Below are 16926 nucleotides of genomic sequence, written 5' to 3'. Positions count from 1 at the left end.
CCTGCTGTCCTCTGGATTTACCTGGGAGCATCTGTCATTCATCAGAGATGGTGCTGTTGAAAGTTATGTTTTGTGAGAGCAGGAACCAGAAGCAGTTTTGTGGGGCAGAATGTGTCCTGTTATATATAGTAGGCATCAATTCTGTCTGCTGCTTGGAACCATACTTCTGTATTTTTATCCTGTACTTTGAATATTGAAGATAAGAATAATTAATGCTCTCATTAAAGAGAATGCAGTGATTTGTGTATGGTGTAATATGTGAGGTGCTTTGTAAAAAATGGATTTTTGGAGATGCCTTCTGTATTGTGAAACATGTACTTATCAGTATTGCAAAATTTGAATGTGTAGCATCTCAGCTGCTGTATTCAGATTAACTGCATTCTGGATACTATAAGTATAAAAACAGTTGGACTCTGAAACTTTTGAGTTCTTCACTTAGCATAAATTAAGGTAGTGCTGCCTTGTGAAGACTGACCTAGAACAGAGGCTAGATAGAGCTAAAGGAATACAGTAGATGTTTAATAAAAGGCCTCAATAGATCCACCCTGGGCAGCACAAGAACCCAACCAGAGCTGGACCCAAGATGGACTCAAAAATGGTCACAAAATGCACAACCAGTCACAGGGTCTTATACTTCAATAAGTTCTGGTCCATTTTCATATTGGAGTTAATTGTCCAATTATAGCTTTAGGTTAGGAAGTGCCATCCTTCTTGTTTTTCTTTCTTCAGTTCACATTGTTGATGCTCTTGGACCTGGAATTTGGATCATTTGTCCTTGGTGCCAAGCTAGGAAAGGAATTGTTTTGTCTTTCTACTCTGTGAAGAGAGCTTACTGACCCTTAATATGAAGCTCAGAACTACACACTAAAACAGTACAGAATCTGAAAAATATAAAAGCTAAAACCTAAGGCATCAATTCAGTCTTTGTTTAGGAGGTCTGGTGACCATTCTGCATACTGTTTCTTCTTGTTTCAGCAGAAGGATTCCTCCACAGAGGAGTCAGAAAGCTCAGGTGATGAAGAGAAGCAGGAAGTAACATCCAATTTCAAAGAGGAATCTAAGGTCACACGAGACCTTTGTCAAAATACCCAGAAGCCATCCAGAAATGAAACTCCCAGTAAAAAGTAAGCACATTGTGGGCATTTTTATGAACTGTTAGATCTTTTAGCATGTATTTATGGTTCTACTTTATGGCAATGTAAAAATCAGTCCTTCAAAGGGTTCTGTTTGAACTGCTCACTACTCCCTTGATTTTCCTAGGGAATGTCCTACCTCGACAAGTACAGAAGAAGAAGCTATTCAGGGCATGCTTTCTATGGCAGGATTGCACTATACTACATGTTTACCAGGTCATACTCAAAGCACAGACTGCACAAGTAAAAGAACCTCTCTTCAGGAACACAGAAGCTACCCCAGGAGTCGGCATAAAGACAGACAGCCATCCCAGAGCCACAAACCCATGGAATGTGGTAGGTATCTGAACTGAGGAACTGCTGCTCCCTGCTTTCGGTACAGTGCTCAGAATAATCACTTAAAGTTACATTTTTAGATTTGTAGTTATTAGATTAGTAGCTTTTAAATAAATCAGACTGACATTTTAAAAGGTGTATTCTGTGGGTTTGCATTGTTGTATTTTTCTATTAAAAGTAAATATGACTTCTGAAAACTGGAGCAAACTTAGCTTATCATCAGAATATTTAAATATTTCTAAATATTTCCTTCTAAAAGTTTTGTGGCATACTTACAAGAATGGGAAAGTTGTGGCCAGAGTGAAAGTATTAAAATTTAAACTTGTTAAACTTCTCTTTAGGTAGGTCTGTGAAGGAGGAGGAAGGAGACTTGGGAACTTCAGCATGGACTAGACACGTGAATGAAGCTTCGAGGATTATCCCTCAGGTAAAGCAATACTTAGAATATATTGGACACATTTTCATAGGAGAAGAGATGGTGAAATTCTAAGTACAGAAGGCATGGTGGGCTGGTCTCTAAATACTGTGTATCTCACAGATACTTCTGGTTCTGGTAACTGGGTTATTTTTGTCATGGATTTTTTCCCTGTTGTTTTGGGTTTTTTCCTTTCAAATTCTTTTCTCTCATAGTGCCTAATGTTAAGGTGCTCAGGACAATATCTTGAAAAATAAAAATTACTGCATTAAAAATGTGTGAATTTGTATTAATTCCAACTGGGGAAGCACTTTGTTTATTCATTGTTATTCCTTACCAGAACATTAGAACAAGGGGAACTTGTTGATAGTATGTATAGTAAAAATGCTTGCTTAGGAGATTGGTACTGCTAAACTGATAGCTTTCAACAGCTAGCAGGTAGAAATAGTTTTGTTTTCTGATGTCCAAATGGAATCCAGCAAGGAATGAAAGGTTGTGTGCCTTACACTCTGACAATCTGAGCTTTTCTACATTGTGAACTTTTTTAATATTTCTGAACCTGTCTGTATTAGAAGTATTAGAATAATTAACTAGAACAACTAAAGTTGCAAAATTACAGCCATTAAATAGGCTTTTTAACTGTGTGCTTTGTGGTGTATGCTTTGTAAGAATATTTGACTGCATGGTACTCCTTTGCAGTTTGTAATTCCCAATTTAGCATTTATTCTTTTATCAGCTGAATATTGAAAACAAATTACCAATAAAGTAGTCAGTGATTATGGTATGGCTTGTTATAGTGGCTGGTTTAATCAAGAACAATTGCATTTGTTTTGGTCACTGCAAACTGAAAACAAGAAGCGGAGAAATTGAGTACATTAGTATGTGTACTTTTACCCTTAGGTGAATATGGAAAACCTTGCAAAAAACTATGTTATCTTTAAGAGTTATCTATTCTAAAAGAAATGATGGACTCATAAAATGGCCAGATTTTGGTGGAACTGCTGAAATACCTGTTTCAAAGACACAGTAGTATAATTGGAAAAACTGGAGTGAACCTCTAGCCAGAAGCTACTAACTTGTACATCTCTTCTTCTCATTTCCATACTAGGATGCAAATAAAACTCAAAAATATATCAAGAAGGAGGGTGCACCAGAAGCCAGTCTTAAAGTTCAGGAAAATAGAAGCATAGTCCACAGCAACAGCTTGAGTTTTCAGCATGGCAAATACACACGAGACTCCAGCCTGATGCAAGCAGAGTGTCAGCTGAGTGATGGCAGCCTTAGCCCCGACAGGCCCTATGGGGAAACGTCCTTGTCTGTCCCACTGCACCCAACGAAGAGGCCAGCATCAAACCCACCCCCCATCAGCAACCAGGCAACAAAAGGTAATGCTGACTTGGCAAAGAGGGCTGGGGGAGGGAAGTAACAGACTGAATGCAAAAACTGAGTAAAGGATAGGATTAGACCTTGAGGGAAAATACCAAGTGAGCATGCTGTGGACACTCAGATTTTGGTACAGAATATGGGGTAGTGGAATTAAGAGAGATGTAACTAGTCTGAATCAGATTAGCTTAATGAAATGTTTAGAAACTCTTAACACTTCAGAAACAGTCTGATGAGCATACTATGTAGGTTTTTGGTTTCTAGTTTATATTCTGCAGTTTACTCAAGAATAACTTGAATAAAATTCAGGAAGCTCAGTTTAAGTTCTCGCCTACTACACCCACTGTGCTTCCTAGACTGGAAATATTTGTAAGTATTTGTAAATGTTAAAAGTCTTAACTGGTCCATATATATAAGCATTTAAGTAGCTTACTGGTATCAGAATGACCATTTGTGTCAGGCTTCATACAGAGCTGATAGCCATAATACACTCATTTTATTTATGATAAACAGTTCCTGGGTGTGTTCTTTCTAACTACTCTGGTTCCCTGCTTGTTTTACAAACTGATTCCAGTGAAAATTTGGCTTGCTTCAACTTGAAAGCTGGGTTTTCACCATTGTTGTACAATAATTAAAATTGGTCCTGAAATTGCTGACTGAAGTCCTTGCTTGGGTTTTTCAGGCAAACGTCCAAAGAAAGGAATGGCAACTGCTAAACAGCGCCTTGGGAAGATCCTGAAGCTGAACCGGAACGGCCATGCACGCTTCTTTGTTTAATGTAGCTGCTACCTGTACTACTGCTGTCTTTCCTACAGACCAGTATTGAGGGCAACAGAGCCTGGAGCTGCTGTTATTCCTCTGCTTGAAGCAGACTTGCATGTACCATAGAAAACACTGCCTGATGAACAAAAGAAAGAAAGAAAAAGAAAAAAAAAAAAAAAAAAGGAAAAACAAAAAACCCACACAAAAAAACCCAACCCAATGCTGCATTTTCACTGTGCCACACCTGCTCAGCAATAACCATACGGGAACGGGGAAATCTTCAGAGAGACACGGACTGTGAGAAATAGTCTCTCATCAGGGCTTGAATATCATTTGTTGCTGGTAGTTTCTGACCTAAATTAATGAGGGGAAGATGATGAAGGTGGTTTATCAATAATTTATTTCTGATAGATTTTTCACAACTTTAAAATTCATTTAAGAAACTATTTATTTGGAAGACTTTTTCTGTGGGGGGGGTTATTAATTTAGATTTAATAATGTGAAAGTTTTAAATTGTTTTGATAATGTGTGTTTGGTGCAGTGGAGAGCCACATTAATTGTGATTAGTCTGGACTCCTAAATTTGATATTCAGGTTATAGTCTTAAATAGGGGTGAGATGCATTATTAATTATTTTTTAAATTAAGGCATAAGGAATCTTATTATTTTTTCCTGCTTTTTGTAAGCTATTGGCTGGGCTTCTGTTGACTTGCAAGTTGCATATTCTCTGCCAGCTTGATTATTTTTTGACCTGTCCTTTTTAATATCAGATTTATTTATTTAATGGACTAGAAGAGACTCCTAAAGACAGAAGAATTTTCTTATGTTGGTCCAGTAGCTAACTTGTTTTAAAATACACCTCTTTCCTTCAAATCTGAGTTCATATTTTCCTCCTGATGATCTGTCTGTGATGATTTTCTTGTGTAAAAAGACTCCCTGAAATTGTATTTGTACTAGTTATTTAAGAGCTAGTACAAAGGAGGAAGACCCATTACATCTTTTGGAGGAACGAGTACATCAGTTAAGATAAAAGTTTCTTCATAACAGTTGCTCTCAAATAACTATAAGATACACATTGCAGTTAAAAGATTTGGCATTTTACTTAATGTAGCATGGAAGAAGCATTAAAATGTTATTGTATGTTAAATACATTTTACTGAGGAGTCATGAAAGCAGGAGAATGTGTGCTGCTTTCAAAGCTGGGCAAGACAGCAAATGGAAAGTCTTAACTGGTCCATATATATAAGCATTTAAGTAGCTTACTGGTATCAGAATGACCATTTGTGTCAGGCTTCACACAGAGCTGATAGCAAATGCCAATTCTGAATTATTGTAAATAATTTTGATTTAAAATTTGTATTTTTCTGTAATATAAAATTAAATATTTAACTTTTGAGGGTCGGGGATGAAGGCAGAAAGGGGAATACTTTTACTTGATTCTGGAAAAAGGGCATTTTGCAGGGTCCAGCCAAAATGTAAATGTCAATATGCTAATGACAACAATATTGTTGGTTGGGGTTTATGGTTTTTGTTTTTTGATTGGTAAGAGTAAAAATACTCCTGCATAGCTGTCCAAGTCATCAAATTGATTTTAATTTTCCACACCAATTTTTCCTTCCTCCATATCCTATACTGGAATAATTTTCTCTTGTGGTTTAAAAACAAAGTCAGTTTTATTTTCCGGAATATTTGTGCAGAGTTATTTTTGTTTAGGCTAGACTATGAGTTTAGGAATTTGTGGAAATAGTTCTGATGTCAGGTGTTCTTTATTGCTGCAGGGTCAGAACCAGTTAGCACTATGTTATCCTGTTTCTAAATGGAGAAGCATCAAAATGGAGTGCCACTGCAAAAAAAAGTCAGGTAGCTTTCATAGCTTTACTTTGTCTGGAGATTGGAAATTATAGTTTAGGAGTGTTTTTTGCAGCCTTGCTTTTCTATTATGATGACTTAACTTCTTCTGTGACTTGTGTAGGTGAATTTTTAAACTATTTTTTTGTTTGCTAATTAATGTTTCACAAAACCAAGTTTTTAGTCTTTTCTTTTTTTTAATTTAACACAAGTTATCCACCTTTAGAATATTGGGAATCGAGGTAGTCAAGGATTTCTAAAAAACAGAAGATAAGCTAAGTAGTATTCTACAGGTGCTGAAAATGACTATAAGGACTTGCTGTTCTCAGGTGCTATGTTTTCTAGATGGAAATAGTTAAAAGAGAATGTTTTAACTATCTTCTAATATGTTCTCACCAAAGTAAGTAAAAGAAATAAACTATGTTGTCAATATTAGTTAAAATTATATACCCATATAAATTTTCTCTTCATTTAAACTTGAGCAAATGGGTTTAATGCCTGCCAGGCTTTGGAAACTGTTTCAGCTTTAGCATATTGAACCAAACTGCTTCCTTCCTGCTGGCTGTGCAATTTCTAATGATAGAAAATTCCAGTTTAGGGCAGCAATCAGATTCAGAGCAGAATAAAGAATGAATTCTCTCTCCTTAAAGACAGATTTTTGTCTAAAGTAAAAGTATGCCAGAATAGAATCTGGAGTAAGGAATTTTCAGATACAGAGTATGCTTTCTTGTACATGTGATTGGTTTATACAGAGTCTCTTTTCTGACCATCCATGCTATTTATCTGTATCTTACAGTTGAAATATAGATATGGCTGGACCCATATATATTATTTCTTCTTGGTTTTATCCTTTCTATTGCTCTAATTTTCTTTTTTTTTTTTCTGAGTGGCTCTCCACTGTCATGAATTTATGTCATAGTCTCTTCACAGGCTGTCAACAGGCAGAGGTTCATTCCCATTTTCTTCAAATATCCATGCTTCCAGCAGAAGTTAAATCTGATGTTCCAACTTAGAACAAGTAAATTCAAAAGAAATTGCCATGTTGAGCAGTATTTAAAAAAAAAAAGCAAAAACAACAAACAAGAAAAAAGAAATCTCCTGGTAGCTGATGAAGAGGATGTGGTGACCTCACTTGTTTTGTGTACTTGTATGTAGAGATATATTTATTGTATTCTAGCTGAAATCACTTCTGCACCAGTCTTTCTGTAGATGGCCTGAACCTTGTGTTATTGTAGTGGAGAGAAAAAGCCCAATTTTTTTCTTTGCTGTCTCACTTGGGGTGGAAGAGGGAGGGAGTAGGGAACACTGGCTAGACAACAGCAAATGACACCTGCTATGGTAACTTTTTCAAGGGTAATATTTTTTGAAAAGTCAGAGAACTTGCATTTGGCATAAAACTCAATTTTTAAAAAATTTTTGTTTGTAGGCAGAACAATAGGAAATGAAATATTGTAGGGGTTTTCCCACTCTCTTAAGTTCTCATGTTCCTACAATTGCAGAAAAAAAAACAAATATGAAAATGGAAAGACCACCTAGAAACTATATCCAAGATTCTTCCAGCAACTTTCCCTTTTCTTTTCCTATTATACTTGCTAATAAACCCTGGCTACAGGGTAGCCTTTGTTGACCTCTGAGGTAGATTACCTATGCAACCTATAATACTCTACATGAATTCATTCTTAAAGAGAATTTTGGAAGGGTTAGATGTTGAGAGTTAAAATTGTTGTTTTCTGATCACATGAGAGGCTTTGGGGTTTTGATTTTTTTTTTTTTTAATTTTTGGTGGTTGAAGTTCTCGTGTTACCTTTGGTAGAGATGTAAGAGAGCACAGTGTCACAACCACTTTTTTGACACTTTGGCTTTGCTTAAGGCATAAGCTACCTTCACTCATGAGACCATAAAGTTGCAAGTGTTGAAAATTTTTGCAGGATTTCAAAGCCAGAGCTGGTGGGAATCTTGCCTACCCCCTTTTTGGTAGCTGTGGAGACTAAGCAGAACTAGAATGACCCAGTGGCTTGTGCCCTCTTCAGGCTCCACGTGCCCACCTGTCCCTTCACACTCCCACCACGACCCCCAAGCCTTGTGTCTTTCCAGAGTGTCAGTCACAGAATACTTCCAGACCATTAAAAGCTGTTTGTAGTTCTGGGGCTGAGTGAGCCCAGCACTACTCTTTGACAGAAGAAATACAAATGGAACCAAGGGCCTTACTGTTTATTGTTAAACAAGATGAAAAGCTGCAACATCCATTTTTCTAAAAAATAAACCCAACAAAAAACCACCCTGGTAACCCTCTTTGTGGGAGAGTATGAATGATAAGTCATGCAGTGGATGGGAAATGAAAGTAGCACTGATAAGGAGATGCATGTTCTTCATAGGCTGCATTTCTGTTTGGAAAAAAAAAAGACTTTTTCTACTTTTAATATAAATTAAGCCATAAGAGTTTCATGCTGTGGGAAGGGAATGAAAGGGATCACTTTAACAGATTATATTGATATGTATTGTCACTTCTGCTGGGAAATGTGTATTGCTGCCAATGCTTTGGTGAATCTTTTTTTTTAAAAAAAACAAACATGGAATTTGAAAAAAAAAACCAAACAAAAAATGGGGCTAGTTCTTGGCTATATTTACTAGTTTTGTAGTAATGTTTTGCTGGCCCATTTGTCTCTTCCTCCTTTTTCTACTCTCATAGTCTAATTTCTATCTTTCCTTCTTAATGTTTCTGAAAATGTTAGCTTGTCTGCTCAGTAGGGGTCGGTGTATGTGTGTCTTCCTTTTTACAGAAACGCACTACTGTGTTAAGTATTTGGCTGGGAAATGGGATGCTGCAGCTTTAAGAGCATTTTTTTCAATTCATAACAGTATTTCCCATCCTCTTTTGCCTGCAGGCAGGGAAAGTGTATGTACAGTATTTATTTTGTTTTGATTTTACTTTAAATTTGTAAGTTTCTATAAGTAGTTCACATTGATTATTCTAGGGGAGGACAAGTGGCTTTGTTTAAATTTGTATTTGATATTCATAGTTTCCACTTTCTGTACTTTAAAATACTGAAATTAAAAAATTGTATGCTTATGTTTTGATTTTAGCACTGGAAAGCGTTTAATTTCTTCAGACTTCTGCTCATTTACTTCAGTGTAAATACAGTAAAATGTACAGAGTATCATCAGGAGAAAAAATGCTTTTCTAGGTCCAGTCTCTGTGCCCTTTGCTTGTTATATTTTAAAGAAGAAATTTGGTGGAGAAATGTGAGGGAATATTCTCATACCATTTTTAAAAAAAATTTTTCAAAGTGCAAATTTCATTTCAATCCAAGTATATTATATGGCAACTTAAATGCATTTTGTGAAGATGTGTATATTCTTTTTGAATCGTAATATAAAAAGGAGGTGGAAGTGTTTGTGATTCATCATATTATTGGATCTAGATTTGTAAGAAGGGTGTCAAATGGTATTTTTGTATTCTTGCTCTTCGTTTCTGTTCAGGTTTGTCTCATGCTACTGATGGCTGACTCAGCTCTTGATTTATTGGTTGGTTTGTTTTTTTCTTTTTCCTTGAAGTGTGTGCAGTTTCTGCAAGAAGAGCTTTCTCTTTCACACTTACATGTGCTTAGCCACACTTGCTTTTGTCCTGGAGGACTTCCCTGCTGCTTTTCCCTCCAGGCATCATCACCTGGTTTGCAGCTTGGTGTGCAGCCTTGTCCTGTGCCCCACTGAGCTGCTGCAGTGCCCTGCTGAGGGTCAGTCAGCCTGAGATAAATGATGCACCAGGGGCACTGGAACAATCAGATGGCAAAAGGGTTTGAGATCAGCATCCTGCTCAGGTTTGCTGCTTACCCTGGCTTCTGGTTTACAGAGAATTTCTGGGTGACTAGGAGTAATGACTAGGAGATCTGACTTGTGCCAGGTGCTTTACAGAAAAGAACAAGAATGCTGGCCTCATCAAACCATGTACTGCCTAAAGGGACAGCTGAAAACCCATGGCAAACTGGGAAGCTGTTTGGCCTAAAGTTTAAAACATGATAGTGTTCCAGATCTGGTGAGCAGAAACTTCGATGCCGTTTCAAAAACAAATTTCATTTGGGTGGAGGGAGAAATAGAGTCAAGTACAGGGGTTGATGATACAATATTTATACTTCAGATATCTGTTCCCACTGTATTTTGACATGCCTTTACATCTTTTCAATTGATGTGTTAAAACTGATTTTAAATTTGGTTAGCCCAAGATTTGCCAAAGATCTGAAAGAACTGTTTGTCTGTCAGAGCAACTGCATATTTTGGAAAGGTCTTAATCACTGTGATTGAATAGCAATGCTACAGCCTATGCATTTCCATCAAATACTCATCTGGATCTGTCACACTCAGCTCACTGCTCAGACCAATGTTTTGGTCTTCAAGTGATAGACTTAAGAGAGCTCCTTAGTGGGCCACGAATACAAGTTCCATGCCTGTATAAAAACCTAAACAAGCAACTTTACTATTTGGCCTTTTGTTTTTTGCCAGCTACAATTAAAAGATTTTTTTTTCCTGTCTCAGCTATTTTAGTGGATGACAGGATAATACACTGGAAAACATGAAATATCTCAAGTGCTGCTTTAAATGCTGCTGGACAGCCTTCAGTATTTTCATTAAAAGTCAGTTTCTGGTCTCCTGCTTTTCTCTTTGCAGAGAATGGAGAAATAATTACTTGGATTGTTCTTTCCTGAGGGACATAAGGGTTTTAAAGATTTCAAGGCTACCAAATCCAGCAAAAGAATTGAATTTCTAAAGTCAGGGAATGAACAAGATACCCATCTTGGTATCTGAAGACTGAAATACTGATTTTGGTCTTTAATCAATAGTATTCTGCTGTGTTTGAGGTAAAGTACCCACTGGTAAAGTGCCTACAGACTGGCTTTCCATTTCTGTACATTTAGTGAAGTTCAGCTCTCTCCAGAGGGTTTGTCCTGACCTGCTTAAGCTGTGAAGCTTTTGTGGTGTTGGCTCATCAGGTAACATCTTCAACCAAACCTTTTCTGGTTAATTTTGTTTAGGAGGACCTTTGGATTCATGATGGAAACACGACTAATAGCATGAATATGGTAAAGTCAATCATGCTGAGTGTTAGTTTCTGTAGAAACTTAGTTTTTTCTTTGTATAGAAGTGTTTGTCCTGGGAGCCCTTGAAATTACACTTTTAGTGCCGGTAAGTAATGTCAGCTGTCTCAAGCCAAAAGTTAATGAGGACTGAAACTGTAAAACCAGAATGTTATTGTAACTCCTGATACAACCAGGATTGTTGAACTCCTTGGTTTCTACAATGGTAGTGACTGAAATTTTTATCTGCAGAAAAAACAGCTGGTGATCAAGACAGTGAATAAAATCTGTCATTGCCAGAGCTTGTAGTATTCCACCTAACATCTGGCTAATAGCACAGTTTGCTCTGTCTAGACTAAGGTCTGATTTTTCAAAAGCCAATTATATTCAGTCTTTAGAATAACTACTGCAATTTTTCAAAGAATTGTGTTTGGCTTAATAGATCTATTTATCTGTACTGCTTCTGCTGTATTTGCTTTGGTCTTGGAAAAAATACTCTACTTTGGAACTTTTAAGTCAACTAAAAAAAACACCAGTATACAAACAGTCTGCTTGCTTGTGATGCTTTGCCCCAAAGTTTATTCCTTGTAAGAAATTTTGCTGCAATGAATGTGAGTAAAGTTCCCATCCATACTTGGAGAATGTGATATCTGTCTGGAAGAAACATTTGCCCACGAATCATACACTTTGGTGGTAAGTCATAAAGATACAAGTTGGCTTTTTTTTCTGGTTAAGCTAAAAGCCAACAAAACTCTAGAAACTGCTACTCTGGTCTCCTCAAATAGGCTGTGGGCTGTGGAAATTTTGGCTTAATTTGGCAGCAGTTTCAGCCAAGTATTAATATGAAGATATTAAATCTTGTGCTTAATTCTTGAGTTGATTTATAGTTACAAAGGGTTTTTTACTTTTTACAAAAGGTGTTTGAATTGCTTTGTCGCAGTTCTGATCCAGTAGAAATTTTCCTGTGCTCAAACAGCTCCTGTAGAAAGAGTTTTAAATTCCATCATGATGTGGTTGCTGAACAGAGCTGTTCCCATGTGTTAAAGCATGGCACCTCTTAAAGGAGAGCATTCAAAGTGTATTTCCCATGCCAGCTGTCCTTAAAGTAATGTCAGAACTTGTTGTTCAGATGAAGTTCTTCCTTGAGTGGGACCATTTTGCTTCCCAGTCTGTTTGTATTCAGCCCAGGTCTGTTGGGAGTGGGGAGAAGAAAACTCTGTGGGCTGTGCAGTGCACTGCTGTGAATTGGGGTGATTGCATTGCAGACACTGCTGGACAGCTGTGCCTGGCATTAAGCACCACAAGTGGTGCTGACCTGTAGTCTTGGGAGAGACACCAAGCATTAAATGAGACATGGCATGTGAAGGGTGCCTCATTCTCCAGCTTTTGCAGCAGATCAGAAAAGAGGAATTTGTGAGATGCTTTGGGAAAACTCAAAACCACTGTGTAACAAACCTCTTCTGGTGCTACAGGAAGTTATTTTAGACACTGGTTCTGTTAATTCTCTTCACTATTAAGAGGATTTCACTTTAAGAAGTTCAGTTTATACAGAACATGAAAGATACTTTGTGTAATACATCCCAGCTCCCTTGTGAATGAGGTCTGTAAGCAGAAGTGATTTGTGTTGGAACAACTGAAGTATTTGGAGAGTGGGAATTCCAGTGCAGCACTCACTGTTGTGATGTAAGACATTTCCTTCATACAAACCTTATGTACTCACAATACAGGGCCACTGCTATGCCCTGATAGCTTATAGACTGTTTTCAGTAATGCTGGCATTAATTTTCTGTTGCCACTAATATCAGTTTTGAACAGTATAAAATATTAGCTACCAAACTCTCAAACTCTAGTCATATTAGCTATAATTAAAGGAATGTCTTCACTAATCCTTTTATTACACATTTCAGTAGACACCAAAATAGTCCTGTCAATACCTTAAAATACTTAAATTCTTTTCCCCTTGGTTGGGACATTGAGTCATTTTTGTATTTTTTCTTTCATTTTGCACTGATGCAAGCTCTCACTATATTTTACAGTTCATGGCTTGAAGAAAAAGCTGAGTTACTATTCTGTGCTGCACTGTTGTGGTTCACGGAAAAGGACTTAGAGATTGGGAACAACACAAAAAAGAAATCATTGATCTGTTAAACATTCTGTGGAGCCCATACCTCCAGTCATGAAGCAAATGAGCACAGGTATAACTTGATATCTTAAAGGTGTCATGTTGACTCATCAGATCAAAATGTGCATAGTGGTAGAGAATAGAAAGGAAACCATATATATAAAATTAAGTATTTTTTTATTACTTGTATACAGGAATACTAGATTTTTCACTCTCACCTGCATGGAGGAGTTGAACTGAACAGGCTTAATCCTGAAAGATTAGGTTGATAGAAATCACTGCAAGTAGCAGGGCTGTAATAGGGTTGGTTTCTAGCTAGAAGCTCCACTGGCTTGGTTTTTTAGGGAAGAATTTATTTGATTTGTACACCATGTCTACCCTTTACTTCTAACCAGTTCTTATACTGAACATGCATATGATAACTCTGATGACATTAGTATTAATGCCTCAGCTGATACAGTGGTGTATCTTTCAATATGTCCCTGTTCCTCTGAGGGTTTTCAGGTGATGCTGTGGTTTGTTCTTTTGAGATCCTTGGTCAAGATTTAGGATGATTCAGAACTCCCAGTGCTCTTCTGGAAAAAAGTGATTTGCTTTGTCCTAGCCTGCTGTGGGAAGGAGTCAAGATGACCTTCTGTGGTGCCTGGGAGTTGCTTTCTCCTATGCAGGAATTCTTTGAAGGTGAAGACTTTGGATTGTGCTGCTGAATCAAAACTTTTGTTTTGCTAATGTGATGAGGACCACTGGGGTGTAATAGTGAGGGAAGGGGTCAGAGGAATTGCAGGTCAGCAGAGTATTCCAACCCTGCCAGCCCCTGTGTGCATGGCATGGAAAGGGTGGGACCCTGAAACATCCCTGCCTCCCCCTGCCCGGGGTGGGCAGCTGAGAGGATGGGGAAGGGCTTCTGGTGCTCCTTCCCCTCAGTGGCCTCCTCTTGTCCTTGGCATGGATGTCAGGATTGCAGAGGTTAAGCACATTCCTGTGATAAACATGACAAAAACTAACCTGGAGTTACCCAAGCTGTACCTGGAATGGTGGGAGCTTTCTTATAAATGCAACCCCTGAGGTCAGCTTGGGTTTGGAGCTTTTTGAAGTGTTACTGAAGTCTTACTTTTCCAAACCAAAGTGACTTATGCTACTGTCATAATATGAAGTGAACCTCTCAATTTTGCAATTTTGGAAAAGTTATTTCTAAACTATTGCCATTTTGGTTTGTTTCATCCTTCCTTTGTTACCTTGAAACTGAGTGGAATGTGACTTTGTCTGGTGTTCCAGTCACAGAATAGTGGAGCAGCTTTGCCTGGAAAGTCCTGTTAGTGGCCCTGAATCATCATTTCTGCCACTGCAGTAACAGGATGGAAGGAGGTTGAACAGATATTTTGCTTTCGTAAAAAAACTTCTAAACTAAGCATCTCTTGGAGACTTGTTTAAAAACTCTGGATCCCTCTGGTTGAATTTCTTAATTAGCTGTCAAAAAGATTGGGCTATAATGAGTCCAGACTCTGGTTGGCTTTGCAAAGGATCTGAACTGGAGGATATTTACTGGCTCTATTTTTTTTAATATATCTTTAATTTCTCATGGCTTGACTTGTATACTGTTGCAACCAAGTTTGATACAAGTTAAACATGAAAAATCTGATAAATTTTAAATGGCTTAGTTCTATATATTTTTTAATTTTTGTAGCTGGAAGCTAAATAATCTCAATGAGCATTTTATAGATCTATATTGATTTTTACTTCTTCTCCAGTTAATTTTTTTGGTTATGCTTTGCAGTATTTATGCAGTGAAGTACTGATTCCTTCTCACTGATGTGATTCTCATATGTATACCAAGACATCTCTGGCCTTCTCTTCTACATTTTTCAAATTCCCCAAATCTTTGGGGATGTTTCTGAGTGCAACTCTTGCTAGCTGATTTTCTTGTCTCCTCAAATGCTATTGATATTTGGAAGTGCTAATTAATGACACAGTGTGAGCCCAAAGGTTGGCATACCTGTGAACAGCTAGTACAACTCAACAGCCCAAAGAACTTTCAAATCAACACCATCAAATCATCATCAATAACATCAATACCTAGGAAATTTTAAAAGTGTAACAGTAAAATTTAGAAAAAAAGGATTTTTTTCTCTTTTGGAGATGTTATGGCAAGGACTTTTAGACCACTTTCAGACATAGAACCTGCATCATTTTTATTTTGCAAGGTATCTTAGAGCTGTGCAGAAGGAAAGATGCATATTTGTGTCCATGTGAATGCAGCACATTTAATCCATGCTTTTCCCACAAGTAGGGGTTGATTTGTGAGGTAAATGCAGTTGGACAGAGGACCAGGCTGTCCCTCTGAGCCATGGTGTAGTCCACTTCTCTCGCTCTTTGGCAGAACCTGAGCAAAATCTAGGTTTTGGAAGTCCATGGTTTGCACCTCAGGTATGGAATAAGGGACAGTGATCATGTAGAAGCAGCAAGGGAAAAAAGAAAAGGAAGGGATGCTGAAGATTGTGGGGGGAAATGAACCCTCTGATGTTACTTAGGTCAGCTGTTGAACAATTCTCTGCCAAGTCATCAGAAGGATGTGCTGGACAAAACATTTCTAAAGGGAGCTTTTCTAGTGCAAGATGCTGCATTTAATTGCTCTGATGTGAGACATCTTGGGTGTGTACAGAAAATGGGCAGGATTAACAACAGTTTCTGTTGGCACACCCTGAGGAAACTGCCTGATGCCTCCCTCTGAAATCTCCCTGTTGTTTTTTGATGGCAAGGCTCTGAGCCTTTAAAGGCAGATGTGGTGCCAAGGTTACGTTTCTACTACCTGGCTGGTAGAGTGTGTATAATAAATAAATATAAATAAATTTATACATGTATTCACATATTCATATATTTACATATCTTTATAAAGAAACCAGAAGGTGTTCTGCAGTGCTATAATGTCATATTCTCATGGCCAGCCGCAAAGGGAGTGGAAACCATTGCTAAGTGACAGTCTTTGCAAAAACTCTTATTTTGTTTTCTTTCCTTTCCTCCCTCTTGTTTCACTAGGGTGTCACTGCTTGTCCTTTGTCATGTGTCCTTTCTGGGATGGCAGCTGTTGGATGCTGGATCATTGTGCAGTGCCTAACAAAGAGATTCAGATACCACCTTGGACAAGGATTAGTTATAATTCAACTGTCTGTAATATTTTTACCCATGCTGTTTGATTAGGATAGAATTCCCCATTCTATCTGTTCCATTCCAACCCCAGAAGATGGTAGGGATAACTCCTTCCCCTTTCCCTCTTGTTGTCCTGCACGCTCAGCATGGAGAGTGCTCCAACAGCCATAAATGTTTAGGAAGGATGTATTTCCTTGGCTGTGGGTCATGCAAGACTGGAAAGCGCACAGCAAATGAAATCAATTCTTCTGCTTGGAACAAAATGTGAAACTTGTGACTTTTATGAAAATTCCCCAAATACGAGGGGTAAGGATGTGTTCATTCCCTTTAGCCACATGTGCAAGCAGTGAGGAATGAAAGCCTTACATCACTCCCAGAATACGTGGCTCATTTTGCATTTCCACTTTGTGTTTCTTGAGCATACAAGAGTCGCAGAAATCTGTATTTTTATCCTTGAGCTCCTAGCACAGGGAAGTTAATGCGGCATTCCTGACCGCCAGGAGGAGCTCAGACACAGCCTGCAGCCTCCGAGCCTGCCAGGATTCCTCCAGAGAGGGAGCTTGAATGGGAGCAGTGCAGGGGCAGCCACCCCTTGATGCTGTCAGTGCTGCCATTTGACCTAGGAATGCACAAAATAAAACTACACCTGGAAAGGTAAAACCAGCCAAACCCGAGGGCAGTGGGACAATGCCATGGGCAGATGCTGAGAAGTAAG

General features: G+C 38.1%; 1 protein-coding gene across 3 annotated transcripts in view; it reads left to right on the top strand.

The window, feature by feature from the left end:
- Window positions 1–9344, top strand: part of KDM7A (lysine demethylase 7A) — a 61983-nt gene extending 52639 nt beyond the window's left edge. Inside the window, exons 16-21 of one of the 3 annotated variants that reach the window (XR_009418538.1) lie at window positions 976–1124; window positions 1261–1473; window positions 1815–1896; window positions 2993–3269; window positions 3950–4411; window positions 5807–9344. Coding sequence is in view for 2 of the 3 variants with exons in the window: in XM_059473156.1 (XP_059329139.1) it covers window positions 976–1124; window positions 1261–1473; window positions 1815–1896; window positions 2993–3269; window positions 3950–4044 (816 nt within the window). In the remaining variant the exon portion in view is untranslated. Of the gene's footprint in view, window positions 1–975; window positions 1125–1260; window positions 1474–1814; window positions 1897–2992; window positions 3270–3949 lie in introns of all 3 variants that reach the window. The other 2 variants (XM_059473157.1, XM_059473156.1) reach the window with 2 other exon arrangements.
- Window positions 9345–16926: the final 7582 nt, after the last annotated feature.

The sequence above is a fragment of the Ammospiza nelsoni genome, chromosome 5, assembly GCF_027579445.1.
Source record: "Ammospiza nelsoni isolate bAmmNel1 chromosome 5, bAmmNel1.pri, whole genome shotgun sequence".
In the NCBI taxonomy this organism is placed as follows: domain Eukaryota; kingdom Metazoa; phylum Chordata; class Aves; order Passeriformes; family Passerellidae; genus Ammospiza; species Ammospiza nelsoni.
Note: the sequence above shows the minus strand (reverse complement) of the source record. Positions and strands in the feature narration are given on the sequence as shown.